Source organism: Callorhinus ursinus, unplaced genomic scaffold, assembly GCF_003265705.2.
Source record: "Callorhinus ursinus isolate GAN/ISIS: 27379988/994484 unplaced genomic scaffold, GSC_fseal_2.0 scaffold15, whole genome shotgun sequence".
In the NCBI taxonomy this organism is placed as follows: domain Eukaryota; kingdom Metazoa; phylum Chordata; class Mammalia; order Carnivora; family Otariidae; genus Callorhinus; species Callorhinus ursinus.
Genome location: NW_027397077.1, coordinates 1193184 through 1216881, shown reverse-complemented (window position 1 = coordinate 1216881; position 23698 = coordinate 1193184). Strand labels below are relative to the sequence as shown.

The 23698-nt window shown below is 52.1% G+C and overlaps 1 protein-coding gene across 1 annotated transcript in view; it reads left to right on the top strand.

Moving 5' to 3' along the window:
- The window catches only part of UNC13A (unc-13 homolog A), a 62993-nt gene that overhangs the window by 13445 nt on the left and 25850 nt on the right, over positions 1 to 23698 (top strand). The window contains exons 5-25 of the mRNA XM_073900964.1: positions 268 to 391; positions 1018 to 1091; positions 1954 to 2008; positions 3895 to 3930; positions 6816 to 7023; positions 10346 to 10900; positions 11162 to 11270; positions 13080 to 13126; positions 15868 to 15946; positions 16110 to 16115; positions 16593 to 16664; positions 16951 to 17170; positions 17699 to 17926; positions 18836 to 18977; positions 19102 to 19271; positions 19915 to 20030; positions 21048 to 21211; positions 21603 to 21753; positions 22063 to 22131; positions 22454 to 22543; positions 22762 to 22896. Coding sequence (XP_073757065.1) covers positions 268 to 391; positions 1018 to 1091; positions 1954 to 2008; positions 3895 to 3930; positions 6816 to 7023; positions 10346 to 10900; positions 11162 to 11270; positions 13080 to 13126; positions 15868 to 15946; positions 16110 to 16115; positions 16593 to 16664; positions 16951 to 17170; positions 17699 to 17926; positions 18836 to 18977; positions 19102 to 19271; positions 19915 to 20030; positions 21048 to 21211; positions 21603 to 21753; positions 22063 to 22131; positions 22454 to 22543; positions 22762 to 22896 — 2850 coding nt within the window. The remainder of the gene's footprint in view (positions 1 to 267; positions 392 to 1017; positions 1092 to 1953; positions 2009 to 3894; positions 3931 to 6815; positions 7024 to 10345; positions 10901 to 11161; positions 11271 to 13079; positions 13127 to 15867; positions 15947 to 16109; positions 16116 to 16592; positions 16665 to 16950; positions 17171 to 17698; positions 17927 to 18835; positions 18978 to 19101; positions 19272 to 19914; positions 20031 to 21047; positions 21212 to 21602; positions 21754 to 22062; positions 22132 to 22453; positions 22544 to 22761; positions 22897 to 23698) is intronic.

The window sequence follows — 23698 nt, the reverse complement described above, 5'->3', positions numbered from 1 at the left end:
CTCCCCTGCCTGGCCCCACAGGACCTTCTCTCCGGGTCCCTGCCTCTGGGTTCCTTGGACCCACCATGTTGCCCTGGACCAGAACCTTCTCTCTGAGTCTCAGTTTCCTTGTCTGTAAAGTGTGGGCATGACCCTTGCTCTTAGGGTAAGGGCGAGATGGGGGGAAGTGCATCTTCTGTGAAAGTAGGGAACCTGCTGGTCAGTGTGCAGCAGATCCCTGCTCCAACCTGCATCACTTTGGGCCCTGTCACCCACCCCAACCCCCAGGAGGGCCCTGGAGAGTGGCTGACACTGGACTCTCAGGTCATCATGGCAGACAGTGAAATCTGCGGCACCAAGGACCCCACCTTCCACCGCATCCTCCTTGACACCCGCTTCGAGTTGCCTTTAGGTGAGTGTGGGGGGCACAGGACCCTCACCAGACCCAGGCGAATGGCCAGGCCTGGGTGGGTTCAGACTGCCCTTATTCTGAGGATGAAGTTTCCTATCTCCTGAGGAGGGAGTTTCCCAGTTGCAGGGAGTCAGCGGAACATGCACCTGCCATGTGCATAGCACACCCCAGCGCCCCTAGGTCACCAACGGGCAGCAAATTCTTCTTGACCTATGGGGCTTGGGTCTGAACTGCCCCGGGCCGGTCCTTGGTGAGGTCTTAGGATGCAGGGTGAGCTGGAGATAGGAGGAGAGACAAACAGAGACAAAAAGACATGTAGAGAAAAACAGAGGCAGAGACACGGAGAGGCCTCTCTTTCTCTCTTGGAAGCAGCTCAGTTCTCTCCACAGCATCTTTCCAGGAACCCATGGTTTCCCCACCCTTGGAATGCTAGGAGGCATCTCCTCTCTCATCCTCCATTCATTCCCAAGGCAGCTCTGGGGTGCGGGGTGGATGGGACACCACCCTCTTCTCCTTTCCTCTTCCTACATCCCCTTGAGACCAGCCCATAGGCCTGCAGGATGCACTGGATGGAGGCTGAGGGGCAGGGAGGGGTTCCGGACTCACAGCCAGGGCTCCGCTTCCAGACATTCCCGAGGAGGAGGCGCGCTACTGGGCCAAGAAGCTGGAGCAGCTGAATGCCATGCGGGACCAGGATGAGGTGAGCGTTGGAGGGGAGACTCTTCTTTCTGTGCCTGTGCCTCCCTCTGTCTCTCTACGTCCTCTGCTTTCTGTCTCTGTTTCTCTCTCCACTTGTCTCCCTCTGTCTGTGTCTCTAACTGGGGACAAAAGCAGAGCCTGATTTGGTCCTGTCTCAAAGCGATGAGGACATCAAAGAACATACGGTCCACCAGTGATGGAACAATTTCAATCGGCTCGAGTCCTGCCCTTGCCAGATACCCTCAAGGAGACACGGGGCCCCCGCAGCAGCCCTTACATCCGCTCTCCGCCCCACACCCCTCAACTCCTCAGGTCACGCTTTTGGACTTTTCAAAATTCTCCCCCACCAGCCCTGGCCTCTGGACCCCTGTTCTTCTGTGACATCTCCCTTCTTCTTGGCTCTGTATCATCACAATGCAAAGACCCAGTGGGGCCCAGAAGGCAGCCTTCGGAAGGCGAGGGCCGGGAAGAGATAGCAGGCAAGACCAGAGCTCTCTTCAGTGGGAGGTGGAGTACAAAAAGGCAACAACACTCATATGATAATAGTTTTTGTCCAAACCTCATCGCTGATCTTTCTTCTGCTTCCTGCTTCAGTTTCCCCCGCTGCTCTCTCTTTCTCCCACTTCTATTTGTTTCTTTCCCTCATCTGGGTTTCTTTCTTTTTCTGTCTCTGTTTCCCACTGTTTGTGTGTATGTGTGCGCGTGCGCGTATCTTTTTCTGTGGACATCTGCATCCTTCTCCTGCAGACAGAGTGGATTTGGGAGGCAGGGGTAGTCAGGATGGAGCAGAGCAGAGGACCATCTTGGTCCTCTGGCTTCTGGCCCCTCCTGAGAGGAACCCTCTCTCCTTCCCTACCTCTCAGTATTCATTCCAAGATGAACAAGACAAGCCTCTCCCTGTCCCCAGCAACCAGTGTTGTAAGTACCTCTCGATTCCTCCCTGGGCATTAGCTGAAACCTCATCCCTCCCCTACCCATGACTGTCCTGAGTAACAGACCACTCCCCTCCAGAGGAACAGGTCCTAAGAGCACACAGTATCTGTTCACGGTGCAGTGAAAAGAAAGGATCCGGGACTCGGATGTGAGTCCTGTCTTGCTGTGTGGTCATAGGCATGCCCGTGTCCTTCTCTGATCCGTAGGGTCCCTCTCCTTGAAATAGGGCATCTGACAGTGCCCTCACTCTGAGGGCTGTTGGAAGGGCACGGGAGAGTCCTTCTAGAGATTTGAAAAACACTTTGCAGACTCTCTAATTCCACTCATCAGATCCTGGATGAGGACCTATAACTCATTCGACAAGCTTTCACGGGGCCCACACAGACCCCACCCCCCCAAGTAGCCCACAGATAACACAGGTACAACAAGCACATGTACAATGGACGAAGGCTGTTTCATCTGCCCATTGTCTTAGATAGAGAAACTGAGGCCCAAGAGGAGAAGTGACTTGCCCAAGGTCACACACTCAGCAGGAGGCAGAGCTAGGATTTGAACTCAGGGTCTGAGGGACTCCAACTTTCCTTCTCTTTCCACTAGTGGCTCTGCATCTATGGATAATGATGATCATGTTCCTCTGGCTACACCCCCTCCATCAAGGCTGAAGTTTTCAGGAATGTTTATCCTCCTTGGCCTTGTGGATACTCAGATGCACCCAGACCACTTCTACATGGGCCAAGGAGGTGTCTGTCCCCTAAGAGTGCCCCTGAGTCCCCTGGAGTGAGGAGGAAGTGACAAATCGTATAGTCTCAGGGCAGAGCCCCACCCAACATTTTGACCCCACCCCACCTTTCTACCTCTTTCTCCTTTTCCATCTGCTTCCCCATCCCCCTCTCATGCCCTCTCACAGTCTCCCCTGTATCCGTTGTCGACCCCCCATATGCCCAGGAGGGTAATGATGGAGCCCGGTGGGTGGAGGGGCTGGGGGACTGCAGTTGGGAGACCCCATTTCCACACTAATTTGGGAGTGCTATTGAGAAAGTCCTCCGACTTCCCTACCGGGGAGGGGTCATCACTGCCCTAAGAAATTACTAACCCCCTCCCTGGCGAATGGTGTCACTGAAGGATTGAGGTGGGGACAGTGTCAGGCAAGTGGAGACAGGAGCAGATGATGAAGAACAAACACATGGACAGGTGGCCTGATGGGAGGGGTGGGTTCGATTTGGGAATGGAGACCAACCCCCGGCATTTACCTCCGAGTTCTTTTGAGAATGTTTCATCACGACCATTCTTTGGAGGAGGCATCCAAGTGTCAGAGGAGATAGGATTCTGGTTCAAGGCATTTTTCCACGATGCCAGGTGCTGAGGATGAGGGGATGAGGGAAGATGTGGTTCTCTCCCTGGTCCTCCGAGGCTGTGTGACTTTAGGCTGCTCACTCTACCTCTCTGAGCCCTCTTTCTTCAACCGTAAAATGAGCAGAATGATGAAGACCCACCCATCAGGAGTGTTTCAAAGTTTAGATTTCCAATTCCGTGTTTCTTTCCTTGTATTCCAGAAGGGGGAGGGAGAGTGGGGAGTGCTGACTCCAGAGTTCAGAGTTGGAAAACCCTGGGCCTAAATGCCCCCTTTGTTACTTCCTGGCTGAACTTGTGGCCTCTGCAAAAAATGGGGATATACCCCCAGCCTCCCAAGGTGATGATTGAAGGTGTCACTGGTTAAAGTGATATTCTGAGAAGATACTCAGGGCAGGAGGGGATCGGGGTCCTGGGGTGGGAGGAGGAGATGGGGAAAATGAGGAGGATGGGGGAGTCTCCCTCCCCATGCCCCCCCTCTGCCTGCTCCCTTTTATTATCTCTGCCCCTTCTCTTTGTAGGCAACTGGAATTATTTTGGCTGGGGTGAGCAGCAGAGTAAGTACTCAGCTTGATGTTCTGGGAGGCCATGGGGAGGTGGGTGCCTTGGCAGCCCTGAGGCCCCCGCTCCACCACTAGGGAAGCAGGGAGCCTATGACGGGCACACTGGGGCCTGAGGACTGGCAAGGCCCCTCATGTGCCCTCCTGTCCCCTGACCTTTAACGTCTGTTTTGAGGGTCCTGTTCTGTTGTGGGGACTGGGCACCATTATTGGGGTGGAGGGATTCAGCTGGGAGGAGTGGGCATTTAGACCAGAGACCTGCCTGTCTCCAGCTGGGCACTGTGACCCCTTCCCCTCTCCCCCATCCCCCATGTATAATGTCATCTTCTCTCCTGGGACTCCTTCCTCTTTTTGTCTCCCCATCTTCCTCCTCCACCTGGAAATGGGCCCCAATGTCACTTGGGAGTGGTAGATATGGGGTGAGAGGGTTTCAGAAGGGGCAGCTGGGCAGGGACCGCCCCCCCCCCCAGGCACATATCACTCCAGAGACCTCAGCTTCCAAAGTTCCCCGCAGTCTTCCTCCAATTTAACCCCAGGGGAAGGAAACAAGTCACCTCTTCCCCGCCCCGCCCCCCCCAAAACTGGATGCTCATTTACCTCCCTGAGGAATAGCTCCCTTTTCTCCATGTCCTACCCCTTCCAGAGAAATCCAGTCTTCTAGCCTGAGCATGAATCTACCTCCTTCCCTCTACCCCACCCACTGGGAACGCCTCCGCCCGGTGCCCATATCCTGATGGACAACCTCCACTATGCCCTCCCTCCAGGACCAGGGAAACTGTTTACAAATACTTTGATCCGAAACAATTTGTCAAAAACCAATGTAGCCAAAATAGGCATTTGGCAAACAAGAAGGCCTGGTAACAAACAGTTTGCCACAAACAAACAATACAATCAAAAACAAAGACGTTTTTGGCCGAAACCAATTTGGCAAAAGCTGATAATTGGGTCAAGAAGAACAAAGACAATTAGGTCATTTCATCAAAACCAGAGTGGCTAAAAATGCCTATCGGGAAGCAGGCAATTTGTTCAAGAACTATTTGGTAAAAGGCAGAGTCTGGGTGAAAGCATCCAAGAAAAGAATCCAATAGGAAGCAATTTGCCCCTAAAACAAAACAGTTTGTCAGAAAAAAAATTAATAATCTGGTGAACACGCCCACAGCCTCATGCAATTTGGTTGGAAACATCTTGGCCCGGTCAAGGACAGTTTGGTAGAAAGAATGCCCATTTGACTAAAGACTCTACATACCCAGGTAATTGGGTAGAAAACAAGTTGGTCAAAGGAGCAATTTGATGACACTGATGAATTGTCCAGAGTTCCCATGGGGGACTGTCTGGGATTTCAGACCCCCCACTTCAGGCTTTTATGGCCTCACAGTTACACCCTGATGCCTGCAGATCTGACCCGTGGAAATTCACATCTGCTGCTGCCTAAAAGGCTAGCACTCAATTGGATGGCAGCCACGTATGACAGGGACAAGATAAAAAGTTTGTAGGTCACAGTGGCCCAAGTCACTTGAGAAACCAAGAAGCCAGAACTACCTTGGTAAGGCCAGCTTTGCTCGCTGAAAATGAAGTTAAGGTTTCTCAAAAGGCAAAATAGGCTTGGGGATGAATCCAACTAGCTCTCTATGTGAAGTGTGAAATTAATTTTTTAAACAGTTTACCACATTTTAAGAAATGGACCTATTTGTCAAATATATAGAAACAGACGTGCTTAGCTGGGAAAAAATTAGAAGGTTAAAATAATAAGGCAAGAAAAACACACAAACATCTGGAAATGAGTAAAAAAACTTACAGGCATAAAAAGGGGCAAGCCGCCTCCTTGGCATTTAATGTCACCAGTAAATTGATGCCATGGTCAAGAGTACCATAGGCCACCCAGTCAGGGTTTTGATTTAATTTTTTTTTTTTGCAACCCATTTGTTTTCAAGTGTTGCTTTCTATCTTATTTTATTTTTTTAGAGAGAGGGAGAGAGAGCAGGCGCAAGTGTGCCTGAGTGCAGGAGGGCGGGGAGGGACAGAGGGAAAGAATCTTAAGCAGACTCACCACTGAGCGCACAGCCAGACTGGGCTCGATCTCACAACCCCGAGATCATGACCTGATCCGAAATCAGGAGTGGGCCACTTAACTGACTGAGCCACCCAGTGTTGCTTTCTAAATGAATTGAGTCTCTCCCATCCCACCACAATCTAACATCCTTCCACACTGTTCTCTTTTTATCAAGAAAAATAAACCAAACTAAAACGTCCCTTAATTCTTATAAAACACTTGAAGTTCAGCAATTTCACCCTTTTGCATTTTAGCGATAGATTCTGAGTGTGTGGTGATCTTGCCAACCTAAGAATCTAATCCCTTTTGAGGGCTGTAGTATCTGTCAGAGCCTCTTCTTTGTGCCTACACGTGTGAGGTCAGATTTAGGATCCGCATCCTCGGACATCATGAAATCTCTCAGGGTTAAAGGAAATAAGTATTCCACCTTGTCCTCCTGATCTTCCTCTAAACGTCCCCCTGAGTGTTTGTGTGACTCACCGCCTGTTGGAGAAACTCATCTTGTCTTCAGAAAGCCTGGACTTTAGCAAAGTCCATTCTCACATTTGAGCTGAAGGACACCCTCCAATTTGTCCTTGTCCTCCTCACATTGTAGGATCTACCTTGGACCCCAGACTATGAGTCCAGTCTTACCAGCAAAGCAGGGTTTTCACCTCCCTTATCCTAAAGCCTCTATTTCTATTAACATGGCCCAAGATCCTTCATTCATTCTGGCAAAGATTCCTCTTCTTGGGTTAGCAGCCAGTGAAGATTCCCTAGTCTGAGAAGTCTGAGAGACTGCATTGACCTCCATGATGTGCTCTCCCTCTCCCTCCCCTCCTCTCTCTTCTAGATGATGACCCTGACAGTGCAGTGGACGATCGTGACAGTGACTATCGCAGCGAGACAAGCAACAGCATCCCACCACCTTATTACACTACATCCCAGCCCAATGCCTCAGTCCACCAGTATTCTGTCCGTCCACCACCCCTGGGTTCCCGGGAATCCTACAGTGACTCCATGCACAGTTATGAGGAGTTCTCTGAGCCACGGGCCCTCAGGTGTGTGATCTGTGGAGAAAGGGATCCATGTGTGTGCATGTGTGTGTATGTGACTGTGTGTCCCAGAGTGGAGAGAGGAGTAAGGGACTTGGGCAAGATGGAGGGGGAGGTAAGTGGGTCTAGGAAAGCAGCATCCATACTCTCTTGTAGGTAATAGAGCCCTTTCTTTACCCTTGATCTCGTAAGAAAATCTCCCAAGCTTGGTAAAAGGGGATCTGCTTTGGCTGAAGAAAGAGGGATAAGTCAGGAGGCCCCTGAGAGGTGCCCCTGAAACATGGGGGTGCCTTGGCACTGGGGCACTGGTTTCTGTGTACTCTCTAACTGGGCAGGGCAGGAGCAGGTGGAGGAAGAGACTAGCGTTCATGGAGGGTGGTGAGGCATAGTGATATTGGAAGGACTCCCAGCAAGCAGCCACCTGGTGGTCCTGGTATGGTGCTGCCCGGCCCTCCCTAATGGCCTGACTCTGTGTTTCTGACTGGCAGCCATGGGCACAGTGACTCGGGAGCTGTCCCTTGAAAGTAGACTGTCCCTAGATCTGTCCCATAAGTGGGTACCCTGGCCCTCATGGGCCATGCCACTGCCCTATGCAGGGTGCTGATCCTCAAGCCTAAGAGGCTGACACTCGTGCCTGCCATCCTTCCTTGCTGACCTGATCACCCCAGCCCTGGTTTCCAAATAGAACGATGACAAACATGGTATTAAGCAGATTGAATATTTGTAAAGCGCTTAGACTGGTGTCTGAAAGTGTTACACAGGGACTGTTAGGTACACAGCACAAATAATAGCATTTGGAGGTAACCATGTGCCCAGCGCTGGACAGGCACCTTCCCTTCATCATCTCATTTTATTCTCTGGGTGGGAATCCTATTGGTCTCATTTGGCAGGCAGGGAATCAAGGCACAGAGAGATTAAGTCGCTTGTTTGAGGTCACACATCTGGTAAGTCATAAGGACTAGTGTTTATGGTGAACCTACTGGGTGCCAAGTAGTGGCCAGGTATGATTTTTGGTTGTGGGTCTTTTTCCTAAATATTTGTTCCCGGAAGAATACATTTCCTTCACGAAAGCATCACTCGCATTCATTTGCATACTCAAGGTAACCCATTATGGGAATACTGTTTCAATGTATTGGAAAGAGCTGAGAGTAAGATATCAAATATTAATAAACTATTAACTCTTAGAAGAAGGAAAAGTCTTCTCTTGGAGAAAAAGAGCTGGAGAGTGACCATAGCATCAGACCCAGAGAAAGTGCCAGGAAGTGTTTGGTTGGAGGAGTCTGTCTACTGTGAGCATTCCTGGGACAGAATGGGGTGGCGGAGGTTGGAGAAAGAGGAGTCTCCTCCCTTCCTGCTGTGGTCAGGCCACGCAGGGGTGAGGGAGAAGATGCAGAGACAGAAATGGCCTGCGTTCCCCTGAGAGTGACTCAAGCCACACTCCCCGGCTATCCTATGGCTATGCTGCCTAGTGCTGAGTGATCTGAGAGGCTAGGGACACAGAGCCAGACACGGACATTCCATCCCACAGGTCAGGGCTTGATGGGAAGGAGGGACCAGACTTTAGCAGTGGGGAAGGGTAGGGAGGGCTTCCTGGAGGAAGGGGCCTGGGAGATGGCCCTTGAAGAATAAATGAGAAGTCCGAGGAAGGGAATTTCAGGCAGAGGAAACAGCTCAGCCATAGACTGGAGAGGTGCAAGGTGCCAGATCATGCAGGAAGGCCCTTGCGTGGCTAATTCAGGGCCATGGGAACCAGGGGAAGTGTCTGATTGGGGTAAGAGCTGTGTTGGGACTCGGTATGTCAGAACCAGGATGGGAGGATGGCCCCAAAGCCAAGCCTGGGACAAGGTATGTGGTGCCTGAGGTTGGAGGTGGAAACTTCCAGGCTCCTGTTGGGATCCCAGTCCTAGGCTGTCCCCCTTACCAGGGACCCCAGAATGTGCTGGGCTGGACTTCAGGGGTATTCATCAGCAGAGGAAGCTTGGAGTCCTTTCCAGCCAAGTAATACCTGCTGATCCCCCACCTGTTTCCTGCCATCTACAGGGATGGGCACTAAAAAGCAATCAACTAAACTCATAAACTAGTAAACAATGGCTAGAGGGAGAAACCCCCATTTTGATTGCTACAGCATCCCTGGAGCTGGCTGGAGAAAGGGGTCGCAGTCACTGAGAGTGGAGGAAATATGTAAGGCAAGGAATGATGTTTGTCGAGTGACTGAATGACTGATTAGAAGGGGGATGAGGGGTGGCCCATGTGTCATGCTGCCCGCCCTCAGGCAGAGATAGAGATTTCTTCCTAGTCACGTCCAGCATGATCCAGGGTGCATATTAGGAACATATAAAGACCTGACCTGGCCAGAGTGTGGGGGAAACTCACTCACTCAAAGAAGTGACATTTCAGTGGGCACCAAAGGGTTTTGCCAGATAAAGAACATGAGGAAGGGTGTTCCTGGCAGAAGGCACAGGAAGGGCAAAGGCCCAGAGGTGGGCACGAGTGTAGCGTTTTGTAGGAACAGTGAGAAAGCCGATGTGGCTGGAGCAGGGGGAGAGAACGGAGCTCGGAGGGAGATGAGGTGGGAAGGCTGGGCGGTTTGAGCCACCTTGGGTGTAGGGCATGGCACAGATTTTATTCCAAGGGCTCTAAGGAGCCACGGTAGGTCTTGGAACAGGGAGGTATGTGATTGTGTTTATGATTTGAAGAAGTCCCTCTGTGGCTTCCGTGGGAAGCAAGAACTGTTGGGGATAGGAGTGGATGTTGGGGCTGCATCTGGTGGAGATGGCAGAGCCTGGACTAGGGTGGGGCCCGGGGTGCAAGGAAGTGGATGCATTTTGCATATGTTTTCGAGGTAGAGCTGAGGAGACCCACTGCAGGGTCGGCTGTGAATAGAGGTTGAGGCAATGAGTGGAGGCAGGGAGGCATGGGACCCTGGTGAATGATGAGGCTTGGTGGTAGGAGGACGAGGTTGTTTCAGGAGCACTAAGTCTCCAAAGGCTGGCGGTGAGGGCGCTCATTGGGGTCCCCAGCACATAAAAAGAGCTTTTGCAGTCTCCACAGTGCATGGATGGGAGTGACGCACAGTAGGTCATCAATGACCACTAATGTCATCGATCGAGTTTACTGCCTCTACCACCAGGGGAAACACCAGGATAGCCGAGATTTTTGTTTCTTTTGTTCATGGCTGTGTTTCCCAGGTCCCTAGGGCAGAACCTGGTGCACAGCAGGTGCTTAACCAATGCTGAATGAATGACTGGGTGATGGAACCTGTGTGACCGGGGCTGGGTCAGGCAGCGGCTCTGTGCCTCCGCTGCTGAGCCCTGGCTGGTCCCCACAGCCCCACCGGCAGTAGCCGCTATGCCTCCTCGGGGGAACTGAGCCAGGGCAGCTCACAGCTGAGCGAGGACTTCGACCCAGACGAGCAGAGTCTGCAGGGCTCCGAGCTGGAGGACGAGCGGGACCGGGACTCCTACCACTCCTGCCACAGCTCGGTCAGCTACCACAAGGACTCGCCGCGCTGGGACCAGGATGAGGAGGAGCTGGATGAAGAACTGGACGAGGAGCTGGATGAGGACCTGGAGGACTTCCTGGAGGAGGAGGAGGAGGAGGAGCTGCCTGAGGATGAGGAGGAGCTGGAGGAGGAGGAGGAGGAGGAGGAGGTGCCTGATGACATCGGTAGCTACACCCAGCGTGAAGAGGTGGCCGTGGCTGAGCCCAAAGACTTTAAGCGTGTCAGCCTCCCACCGGCCGCATCTGAGAAGGAGGAAAAGGCTCCGGCTGTACCTGCTGAGGCCCACGACGTGGCCAAGGCAGCCCTTGAGCCGGCTTCGCCAGAGGAGGTGCCCACCGCTGAGCCGGCACCTGAGCCGGAACCCCCCAAGTCTGAGGAGAGGTAATGGGAGGGGATCAAGGGGCTGTCACGGGGTTAGTGGTGCTGTGATGGGGTCAGCATGGACCTGGGGAATGGAGGGGAGTTTGTCACAGGGTCATGGGTGGGGAAGCGGAAGGGAGCCTGAGAGGCCCGTCAGAGGGGGTACAGATGGGTCATCGTGTCTCTGAAGGGCCAGAGAGGCCACGGAGGACCTGACGTCGCTCCAAGGGCGGAGGGTCAAGGGAGGGCCGGCCCTGAGCCTCATGACGCCCCTTGCCTCAGTTTCAGGCGACGAGAGGATGAGGAAGGCCAGGAGGGTCAGGACTCCATGTCCCGGGCCAAGGCCAACTGGCTTCGAGCCTTCAACAAAGTGCGGCTGCAGCTTCAGGAGGTGAGTGAAAGTAGAGCCGCCGGCCGGTCGGGCCCATGCCCCGCCCGCCCCGGTCCCGCGACCCGTCTGCCCACCTCCCCGCGGCTCCCGCACCCCACCCACCCTGGCCCTTTTCCAGGCTCTGCCCATACGGGCCACGACACGCCCACGGAGAGCTTGGCCACGCCCACTTCCGCACCCCATCCGCCTCGCCAACGCTTTCAGACATCCTGGTCTTTCCATGGCTCCGCCCACACCAACCTGGCCCCACCCACACCTGTCATTGTCCTGACCCCATCATTCCTGGCCCAGCCGCTGTCCAATCCGACCCCTCTCTGACCCTAGCTACTCCTTGGCTTCATCTGTCTGCAGAAGGGCCCTTCCCTGTTCTCACCCATGTCTGCCTGTCCTCCTCCCCAAACAGCTGGCCCCACCAGGGCCCAGCCCAGTCTCCCCCATGCCAGCCCCTTCCTTCCATGGGCAAGAAGAAGAGATGAGCTGGAACCTGGAGTTAGGTCATGGTTACAACCGCGTCAGAGGTCAAGTTCATGGATAGGGGTAGAGGTTAGGGATGGGGTAGAGATCAGAGTTAGGGCAGCAGTCAGAGATCAGAGGTCAGGGTTAAAATTGGTGTTAGGGGGAGGAATCAGTGCCTGGGATCACATTGGGTACCAGTGTCAGGGCTGGGGAAAGGTCTGAGGGCTGGTCAGAGAAGAAATTAAGTGAAAGATAGATTAGCATTAGGGTCAAGGTGACTGTTCAGATGGGCAGCAGGGTTGAAGCCATTCATTTACCTCTTCAGTTGCTCAAGCTGCCCTAGGCTGGGGACAGAGCAGTGCCCTTACGAAAGGGGCCCTTCCAAACTGGGGTGAGGCTGGCAATAGGAGATCCTAAAGAAAGTCCCAAAGTCCTACACCATCAAACATCAGAGCCACAGAAATTTCAAATCAAATTTCCTGTGTTTTAAAACAGAATTTTATTTTTTTTAACTAAGTAATCCATTCACATGGCTCTAAATGCAAAGAGTAGAAAAGAATATGCAGCGTAAAGTCTACCGAATAACTTTCAGTAAGTCAGCAAATTAAATGAAAAAACAGCAACTACTCTTGTAATGGAACCAGTCATATGACAAAAAATAAATAAATAAACATGGGCAGGATCTCTGGGTTTTACAGAAGGGGCATAAAACTAATCCAAGACAATCAGGAAAACTCCCTGGAGGAGGTGACACTTAAGGAAAAGTGATATCCCAAATACTGCAATAATACTTCAGAAGAGAGGGCTGGACCCTCCCCACTCTTCGCCCACCATGTCACCCTTTAGTTGCATAGGAGGTGGGGGTGCCAACCCTGGTTCTAGCCTGAGATCCGAATGACAAATGGAGGCTGGTTGGGTGCAGTAGGTGGGAGGGCATACAAAGAGCTAGCACAGCTCAGGCAAAGGCCCTGGGGTACAAGATCAGATGAGCAGGTGAGGCTGGGAGAATGACAGAATCTTATGAGTGTTTGAACCTGTCCCTGGGAATCCCAGGACTGTAGAGCATGAGCTCTTGTTGGAGGTGATACTAACACATCCCCAGTTTGACAGACCAGGAGACCAAGTTCCATTGAGGTTGGTGGTAGAGAGGAGCTCTTTTCTCCCCATTTTACAGATGGAAAACTAAGGCCCAGAGTAAGCTTAAGGACACACAGTGAGGACTAGGCCCCAGGCCTCCTGACTCCCAGCCCAAAGGGGAGACAAAAGTGGGTGGGGAGCCTACCCTGCCCTGGGGAGACACTGATTTCCATTTCCCTTCTTCCCATCAAACATACATATCTGTTTGTCCTACAGGCCCGAGGAGAAGGAGAGATGTCTAAATCCCTGTGGTTCAAGGGCGGGTGAGTAACAGAGTTGGGTAGGAGGAAGTGTTGAACCCAGAGCTTGAGGCTGCTCTACACCATAGCCTCAGGCCAGTGAGGGCAGCAAGGGGTTCCATTTAGACAGGGGACAGACCGAGTGACAGATCGGGTGAAATAATGTAGCCACTATCCTAAGACATTCACCACAGACAGGAGCCAAAGATAGAACACACTGAATCCTCATAACAAACCCACAGGAGGCCTGCTACCCCTATTTTACAAGTGGGGAAACTGAGTCCAAAGAGGTCCATGCCTTGCCCCAGCCGCTTGCATTATTCAAGACCACTCCCCCCTAGAAATAAATGTAAGATAAAGGAGAAGCCTATTTCCTGCAGCATACCTCTGTAATCCTGGAGTGATTTTTTTTTTTTTGCTTTGATTCTCTTTTCATTTTATTTTTATTTATTTATTTTTAAAGATTTTATTTATTTGAGAGATAGTGAGAGGGAGCACAAGCGGGGGGAGAGGGAGAGTTGAGCAGGGAGCCGGATGCGGGGCTCCATCCCAGGACCCTGGGATCATGACCCGAGCTGAAGGCAGACGCTTAACTGACTGAGCCACCCAGGCGCCGCTTGATTCCGTTTTTAAATATCTCAGATTATTGCTGTGGCTGCTGGCTCTTTAATGATAATCACTTGGTCTTATGTGGAGCAATTCATCGTATCTAATTTCTTAAATTCCTAATTTTCAGGGCTTCCTTTTTTTTTTAAGATTTTATTTATTCATGAGAGACAGAGAGAGAGAGAGAGAGAGGGAGAGAGAGAGAGAGGCAGAGGGAGAAGCAGGCTCCCAAGGAGCAAGGAGCCCGATGCGGGACTCGATCCCAGGACTCTGGGATAATGACCTGAGCCGAAGGCAGACGGTTAACCATCTGAGCCACCCAGGCGCCCTCGGGGCTTTCTTCTCCTTCGGCATCTGAGTGGTGAGGTTAGAAGATGTAAAAGATATTTTTAAGTTCCACTAATGTTTTAAAATAGCAGCAGGAGGGTGACTGCCTCTCTTTGTACATCCTTTGCACACAGAGGCATAGAGACAGAAGCTGTGACTCCCAGATGAGCAGGTGTCCTGGGTTGGGGAGCCCAGGACGCAGGGACTGACACAAGGATGTACATGTGATTTATGGAGGAAGTGCCCTCAAGAGAAATCTGTGAGGCAGGCAGGATCAGGCAGGGGATGCAGCCAAGCACAGATGTAGTTCAGGGGTCGCCACACCTCTGCCTGATGGAGCAGGGAGCACTGGTACATGAGTAGCCCCCCCCCACCCAGGGCTTGTCCGGAGTCATTGGCTGCCAGACATCTCTCTCAGTGGCCAATGGGAAGCTTCTGGAGAGGAGCCACACCTGAATCCTCTTTGGGATGAGAGCAGCTCTCAGTAAAGTGAATTTGTACAGGCCACAGAGCTCGCTCAGATCCACCAGCTACACCAAAGCTGCCAAGAAGCAGTAGCCTAGATTTCCATTTCCCTTCTTCCCATCAGCATTGACATCACTCCTTCCAGAATAGATTTTAAGATTTTATTTATTTATCTGCGAGAGAGAGAGAGAGAGAGAGAGAGCATGAGCAGGGGGAGAGGGACAAGCAGACTCCTCACCAAGCAGGGAGCCTGATGTAGGGCTCGATCCTGGGACTCTGGGATCATGACCTGAGTGGAAGGCAGATGCTTAACTGACTGAGCCACCCTGGTGATGCATTCCAGAATAGATTTTATTTTTATTATTTATTTATTTATTTGACAGAAAGAGACACAGTGAGAGAGGGAACACAAGCAGGGGGAGTGGAGAGGAAGAAGCGGGCCTCCTGCAGAGCAGGGAGCCTGATGTGGGGCTCGATCCCAGGACCCCAGGATCATGACCCGAGCCGAAGGCAGACATCTAACGACTGAGCCACCCAGGCACCCCTAGATTTTATTTTTTTTAAGATTTTATTGATTTGAGAGAGAGAGCACTAGTAGAGGGGAGAGGCAGAGGGAGAGGGAAAAACAGAGGGAGAGGGAGAAGCAAGCTCCCTGCTGAGCAGGCTCGATCCCAGGGTCCGGAATAGATTTTAAATATATATATCCATTTTCCAATTTTGAGCATAAGGAAAGGTTTCCTGAATATCTTAGTATATTATTTAGATTTGCCTTAATTCAAATTTTCATTAAACGTGGGCAACTGCATCATCTCCCCATTCCCCAGATGAGGAAGCTGACGTCTAGTGTCTTCATTTCCAAGGGCCGCTATGACAAACTACCACAAATGTGTAGCCTAAAACAACAGAAATAGATTCTTCTACAGTTCTGGAGGCCAGAAGTCCAAAATCAAGTTGTTGGCTGGCCCACACTCCCTCCAATACCTGTAGGGGAGAACCTGTCCTTGCTTTGCTAGCTGCTGGTAGTTGCTGGCAATCCTCAGGATTCCTTCGTTTGTAGATGTGTCACTCTAAACTCTGTCTCTTGTCACATTGCTCTCTCTCTTTTTATAAAGACACCAGTTATACTGGATTAGGGGCCCACCTACTCTAGTGTGACCTCATCTTAACTAATTATATCTGTGATGACCCTATTTCTAAATAAGGCCACATTCTGAGGTTCGAGGGGCTAGGACTTAAATGTATCTTTTTGGGAGACACAATTCAGCCTTTACTATCCAGGGAGATCAAGTGATGTCCAGGCCTCAAGTGATGTCTATTGGAGGAAGGGGGAAGCCTGGGCCCTTGACATCCCTGTGTGTGTCTTGCAGCCCTGGAGGTGGCCTCATCATCATTGACAGCATGCCAGACATCCGCAAGAGGAAGCCCATTCCACTCGTGAGCGACCTGGTGAGCGCCTGTGCCCTCTTCTCCCCCAGCGCAGCAGGCCTGCCATAAGCAGTGCTCAACTTGTACAACTGCCCATGGCAGACCTGGGACTGGGAGCTGGCAAGGTGTTCTCTGGAACTAACGTAATCTGATTTTTATCCTGCCTGCTGCGTGGACACTTCAGGCCATGGTGAGTGATGGTGACCTGGGCCTACGGTCTCTATCTCTTCCCAGGAACCCGCCCCCCACTAGGATCTTTCAGCTGGCCCCAACCCATGGGTTCTGGGTGGGGGGATCCCTGCCGTGTCCTACAGTTTATGGGCAGAGGAGAGAGCAGGTGACTCCTGACCTTGGTTCATGGAGTGGCTGGTAGTTTTGTCCTGTGGCTGGTGATCATGCCAGTGCAGCTCCTGAGTCTGGTGGGGGATGGGTGAGTGAGGGGTTTGAGACTGCACACCTTCCAGGGTCCCTTCTAACCTGGAGCTTCTGTCACTTTCCATTTCTTTGCTGGCTCTGCTCCCGCTGCTGTGACCTGTTTCGTATTCGTGGCTGTGGCTTCAATCTGTGGCTGGTGGCCCCAAATCATGGCTGTGGATTCTGCTTGTGGTGACAACCCCATGGGTGTGAATCGACCCCTGTGACTCCCTGGGTGATTTCCCTGCCCCAGTCCCTGGTCCAGTCCAGAAAAGCAGGCATCACCTCGGCCTTGGCCTCCAGCACTTTGAACAACGAGGAGTTGGTGCGTGGGGCCCCTCCCCTTCCACTGGTTGAGGGCTGGGCTGGGCTGGGGGTTCCTGGAGGAGGAGGAGGAGAGTCTGGCCGAGACAGGCATTCCTCGCTCTCCATTCTCCGCAATCTGGTTTCCAGAATTGGGTTGCGCAACACCCTGTCAACATGATCTGTGCACAGGAAACGTGGTCCCACAGTGTGGGCGCAGGGAGAGGGACTGGGACTTTACTATACTCAGCAAGGGGGTGAGGGCGGGGCAGGACAGCGCCCCATGCCGGCCCCCTCCCTCCCCTCAGAAAAACCACGTTTACAAGAAGACCCTACAAGCCTTAATCTATCCCATCTCCTGCACGACGCCGCACAACTTCGAGGTGTGGACGGCCACCACGCCCACCTACTGCTACGAGTGCGAGGGGCTGCTGTGGGGCATCGCGCGGCAAGGCATGCGCTGCACCGAGTGCGGTGTCAAGTGCCACGAGAAGTGCCAGGACCTGCTCAACGCAGATTGCCTGCAGCGTGAGCGCTGGGCTGGAGGGGCGGTGCTCCGCGGGGGGGGGGGGGGGGAAAAACGGGGGCGGACTCCTTGGCCGGAGTATTGGGGCGAGAGGCGGGAAAAGGAGATGTGAGAGGGTCAGAGGGGTGGGGCAGGACTCAGGGACTAGCTAAACTGTGCAACGAATGGGTTTCCTGAGAGTCAGCGGTTCCGCTGGAGAAAAATGGGTTAGGGTTAGGGTTAGCTCGGGATGGAGGGGGCTCAGAGTGGGGGAGGAGTCAGAGAAGGGGCGGGGTCTTGGCGGAGAGCGGGGATTCAGAGGAGGAGGGGACCCGCGTAGACAGGTGGGGACTGACGGGTCGAAAGGGTAGGAGGATTCAGAAAGCAGGTAGAAAGCTCTAGCAGTTCTAGCTTTGGGGTGCGAGTCACCTGAGCCCCCATGGCTTAAAGTAACCTTGGCCGCAGCCGAGGAAGGTCTGGAATGGGAGTTGGGAGTTCTCGCTCCAGTGAGGGAGCGCGCTCTGGACAGTGACTGCTGTCTGCGTCCGCAGGCGCTGCAGAGAAGAGCTCCAAGCACGGGGCGGAGGACCGGACGCAGAACATCATCATGGTGCTCAAGGACCGCATGAAGATCCGGGAGCGCAACAAACCTGAGATCTTCGAGCTCATCCAGGAGATCTTCGCCGTGACCAAGACCGCGCATACGCAGCAGATGAAGGCGGTCAAGCAGAGCGTGCTGGACGGCACATCCAAGTGGTCGGCCAAGATCAGCATCACTGGTGAGGCCGCGGGGGTTGGGGGGTGGCACAGGGTCCCTTCTTAGCCCCCTGTGCTTCCTCCTATGGCTCTTCCTTTTGCTGCGTGTACTTGAGTATGTCCATGTCTTTCCCATGTCCATATGTGTGAGTGTTTGTGCTCACGGGGTGGGCATGTATGCCTCCAAATGTGAGCGCATGACACTATCTGGATGAGTCTTGATTGGTGCCCCCCCAGAATCAGAGCCCAAGAAGAGGAGTTGAGGGCACATTGTTTCTTTGGGGGGTGATGCCATGGGAGTTGAGAAGTGAGCTTGGGAGGGAAGGAGCCCTTCACAGGGTGCCAATGATCAGGCAATGCTGTGGACAACTGGGGCTCATTCCCCCCGGGGACCACTGGGGGACAGTGTTGAGCTCACACAGCGGAGTGGTCCTACCCGGGGTGGGAGCCTTAGGATGTTTATCCATGCCCAACGTCATTCAAATTTCCCTGAAAGACCCCAAGATGAGGATTTCAGGGCAATGGGTATCCAGGAGATGGCCCCAGGAAGCCCCAGTGCGGGTGGAGACATGAGTCTGGGAGCAGGTAGGGAAGGCACATAAACAGGTGGCTGCCAATAAACAGGTGACTCCATGAGCAACTGTAAGCTCAGTCCTGCTGGAGATTTCAGGACAATGTACAGAATGTCCTACCCAGGGGTGGCCCTGGGGCACCTTCCCATTCTGCATCAGCTGAGGGCTCCCTGGGTGTTAACTCTCTAGCAAGTCCTTCATGTCTTGTGGGTATCCCCATGGGCTCCTGTGGTCAGAACAAAGCCCTCAGGCCATGTCACAGGTGTCTCCAACAAGCAACCTGGAGCCCGTGGCAGGGACTGTTTTCAGCATACCTCACTCCTTGAGCCCATATTTGTATTTGTTCTGTGTGTCTTACAGTGGTCTGTGCCCAGGGCTTGCAGGCGAAGGACAAGACAGGATCCAGTGACCCCTATGTCACTGTCCAGGTTGGGAAGACCAAGAAACGGACAAAAACCATCTATGGGAACCTGAACCCTGTGTGGGAGGAGAACTTCCACTTGTAAGTGCCTGGCTGAACCCCTGAGCCCCCAGGGGGAGCTCTCTGCTGGGGCAACTGAAGGGGGCTCCAAGACCAGCCTGTGCCAGCCACCTGACCCTAGCTTCTGCCTCCCCCTGCCCTGCAGTGAATGTCACAACTCCTCAGACCGAATCAAGGTGCGTGTCTGGGATGAGGATGATGACATCAAATCCCGTGTGAAGCAGCGGTTTAAGAGGGAATCTGATGACTTCCTGGGACAGACGATCATCGAGGTGCGGACACTCAGCGGCGAGATGGACGTGTGGTACAACCTGGGTGAGCATGGGTGGTGTTCTGCAAGGGACAGGGAGGGCGCCCCAGGGAGCCAAATTGGGGAACCAGTGTCAGGAGGAGTTAGTCTAGGAGCCCAATCTGATGCGGGAGGCAGGGTCTGTGAGTCCCAATCTGATGGATGAGGCAGGGGCTGTGAGGCCCAATCTGATGGGGGGGGGCAGGGTCTGTGAGCCCAATCTAATGGAGCAGGACGCAAGACCTGGGGATCCTAGTCTGAGGAGAGAGGCACAGACCCAGGAACCCTGTCTAAGATGAGTAGATTCTGGAGATCTTGATCTGATGGGGGAAGCAGGGCCTGGGAGCCTAGTCTGGGGGAGAAGCAGGGATAGGCCCTGCTAGGGATAGCCCAGCCTAGCCCAGCCTAGGGCTCCTGGTTAAAGAGGAAGATGCAGACTCAGGAATTTAACCTGAGCAAGGAAGTAAGGTCTGGAGTCCTAGTTGAAGGGAGAGCAGGGCCTAGCGAATTCTAGACTAATGGGAGTGGCACAAGTTGAGAGAGCCAATCCAAGAAGATACCCAAGTCTTAATCTCAGGGAGTCCAGGAGGGCTACAGTCATGCATACATTAAAACATCCTGGGCCTATATTGGAAAGTTCTGATGTAGCCATCCATTTCTGTTTTTCAGACAAGCGGACTGACAAATCCGCTGTATCAGGTGCAATCCGGCTACACATCAGTGTGGAGATCAAAGGCGAGGAAAAGGTGGCCCCCTACCATGTCCAGTACACTTGTCTGCATGAGGTGAGGCCCACTGCTTCTCCCTGCCTTCAAGCGCTCACTATGATCTCCCACATTGCCTCCACTTGGAATTCCTGCCTGCCCCAGCCCCACCTTCCTCTTTCCGGCCACACCATCCACAATCCTCAGGCCTCTAAGACTATCCCCTGTGCCATTCCTTCTGCCTGGAAAACTCCTCTTTATTCATCCAGCTTCAGGGCCCCCTCCTTTGGGAAGCCCTCCCTGACCTCCAGGCAGACTCTCCCTACCCAGCTCCAGGTCTTCCATCTGTTCCAGACCTGAACAGGGGAGTTCTTGGAGACAACTCAGTTTGTTGAATGAATAAATGATTGAATGGACAAATAGATGATGAGTGGATAAAAGGATGTGTGGTTGAACTATTGGAAGTATAGATAAGTGGATGAGTAAATTTGGGGGCAGTTGGATAGGTGGATGGGTAGAAAGATGGATGATGAATGAATGGATGGACAAATTGATGGGAAGATAAACAGATAAGTGATGGATGGTTGGATGGGTGGATGGATGAATTGCTGGATGGACAGATTAAGTTGTGGGTAGTTATAGGGGGTGGATGTGTGGTTGGATTATTAAAAGAGAGGATTAGTGCATGGATGAAACTTTGGGTAGACGAATGGGTGGGTGGGTGGATGAGTGAATGAATGGGCAGGCAGACAGATGGAAATTTAGATAGATGGGTGGACAGATGGATAAATGGATGAATGTATGAAAGGATAGAGGAGTGGTTAGGTGGATTTTGGGGTAGCTGGATCGATGGGTGAATGAGTAGATGGATAGATAAATGGATGGGTGGGTAGGTGGGTGAAGTGTTACAAGGATGGATGAGTCAATGGGTGAAATTTTTGGTAGTTGAATGAATTGGCGGGTGGTGGATAGATGAAAGTGTAGATGAATAAATTAATGAATAAACAGATGGGTGATGTAAGCTGCCCCAGACCTGGGATCTCTGACCCCTTGTGCCTCAATGCACTCTTCATGATGCCTTCTCCCTCTTGGTGGCAGAACCTGTTCCACTTCGTGACAGATGTGCAGAACAATGGGGTTGTGAAGATCCCAGATGCCAAGGGTGATGACGCCTGGAAGGTTTACTATGATGAGACAGCCCAGGAAATTGTGGATGAATTTGCCATGCGATATGGCGTAGAGTCCATCTACCAAGCCATGACGTGAGGCTGCAGGCTGGGGTGGACATGAGGGCAAGGTGCAGGAAACTGGGGTGAGGGGGCCACCAAGTGGACCTTGGCAGATCTAGTGGTGGAAGGATTCTTGGGAGAAGGAACCAAAGAGGATGTGGGTGTGGTGGGCATTCTGTAGTCCCTTGGAGGTTAGGAAAGTGCCATTCCTGGGAGCTGAAGTGTGCTCAGAGTCAGAGTTAGAGGCAGAGATGGGCAACCCAGAGAGGAGGCAGAGAGAAACTTGGAAGACACAATCAGCCAGAGGGAATGGTTTGAAGATTAGAGGGAGCCACGTACAGATGCTGTCTTGGAGGCCTTCTGGTGGGACACTGCCTGTCCTGGCTGGATGCCAGGCCCAATTTCTCCCACTCCCTCCCACCAGCCACTTTGCCTGCCTCTCCTCCAAGTACATGTGTCCTGGGGTGCCCGCCGTCATGAGCACCCTGCTCGCCAACATCAATGCCTACTATGCGCACACCACCGCCTCCACCAACGTGTCCGCATCTGACCGCTTTGCTGCCTCCAACTTTGGGGTCAGTCCCAGGGACTGGGGCTGGGGGAGGAGGGAGAGCCCAACCCCGTGCTGGTCAGACCCTGTGTGATTCCCTGGTCTCCAATCTGGAACTGACTTAGCATGTGATTTTGCACCAGTCACTTGCCCTCTCTAAGCCTCAGTTTACCCCTCTGTAGAATGGAAACAGATATCACGATGGTTCAGTTCAATAGTGGATGGGGTGCACTTAGTGTACAATAAGCACTTACCCAATATGTCAGCTGCCTTTAGCTGCTACACTTGACTCCATGTCCCTGCTTCCATCCATCCTCCTCCTCTCCCTCCTCAGAAAGAGCGCTTTGTCAAGCTCCTGGACCAGCTGCACAACTCCTTGCGGATCGACCTCTCCATGTATCGGGTGAGAAGTACATGCATGATGACTTGCTTGCTCCTACACATGGGTGTGCCTGTAGGGGAGAGCTCCCAGCCAGTGTGCATATGAGAGGACCCATCTTAACATGTGGAATGTGTTCCTTTGACATGTGTACACATATGTGGGTAGCACCTGCCCAATTTGCTTGGTGCATCCAACCAGACCCCCCCCCCCGGTTGCTTCAAGGTGTTCTCATGGACACTCACATACTTCCTAAAACTTGGGGGGGCTCTTGTATTTCCCCTAAAACAGTCTCCCTCTACCCAGCCCTCTTCCATAATCCCACCTCTCTTCTCCCTTCCAACAGAACAACTTCCCAGCCAGCAGCCCAGAGAGACTCCAGGACCTCAAATCCACTGTGGACCTTCTCACCAGCATCACCTTCTTTCGGATGAAGGTAAGAAGGAGACCCAGTCCCATTAGCTTTCCATCGGGCATTTTCTAGCACTCTTAGCTCCTAACCAAGTAACATTTCTCCTGGAGAGTAGTGCCCTTTCTCAATGACCCTCTGCTTTCATACTGCTACATTTCCTTAAACTCATAACCACTTGTAGCCACTTCCTGGGTACCGCCTGTTCCAGCTATGCTGACTTGTGCCTGTCTCCCTCCCTCTAGGTACAAGAACTCCAGAGCCCACCCCGAGCCAGCCAGGTGGTGAAAGACTGTGTGAAAGCCTGCCTCAACTCTACTTATGAGTACATCTTCAACAACTGTCATGAACTCTATAGTCGGGAGTACCAGACAGACCCGGTGAGGACCCCAGATAAAGCAGAATGGAATAGGGGATACCAACCAGACCCTGGCCCAAGTCCTAGGTCTGCCCCTTCTCAAGTGACTTAATTGAGCCTCAGTATCGCCCTCTGTAAAATGGGGTCATAAACCTATATCTCAGAATTGAAGAGAAAATTTAATGAGATGCTATCTTTAGATAAAATGTAAGTAAATGCTTAGCACCTGATATACAATAGATGCTCAATAAATTCAGTTTTAGTTAAACTTAGTTGAGTTTGGCATGCAGTTTGCCTAGGATAGAATCACTGTTCAATAAATGTTGAGTTGAATTTAATTTCTTCAGTAGAGTTGAGTTTTGGTCATTTCAACTCAATTTATTTGAGATCTTTCAACATGTGTTTGTTTATCTACACATATAATGCCAAGATTGTCAGTAAGATTTCAAGGAGTTCATACCATTTTAGAAGGAAAAGATATATACGTTGAAATTCACAACCTAGGGTGATTAGCCCTGGGATGGAGGAATTGTAGGAGACCGTGGGGGCTTAAGGGACCCCTACCTCACCTTGGGCTTCAGATAGGAGATAACACATAAGCTCAATTTAGTGATATTTTATTTCATTCTGTTCATTTACATTCAATTGACTTCAAGTTGAAGTCAACTTGAGTTGAAATCAAGTCACTTTGAATTGAATTGTGTTGAGGTACAGTGGATTAAATTGGGTTAGGTTTAGTTCTACTATAAACAGTTTAGTTCCATTTATTTCTATTCAGATGACTTAAAATTACTCTTGGCTAATTAGTGAGCAGAACTGAGTTG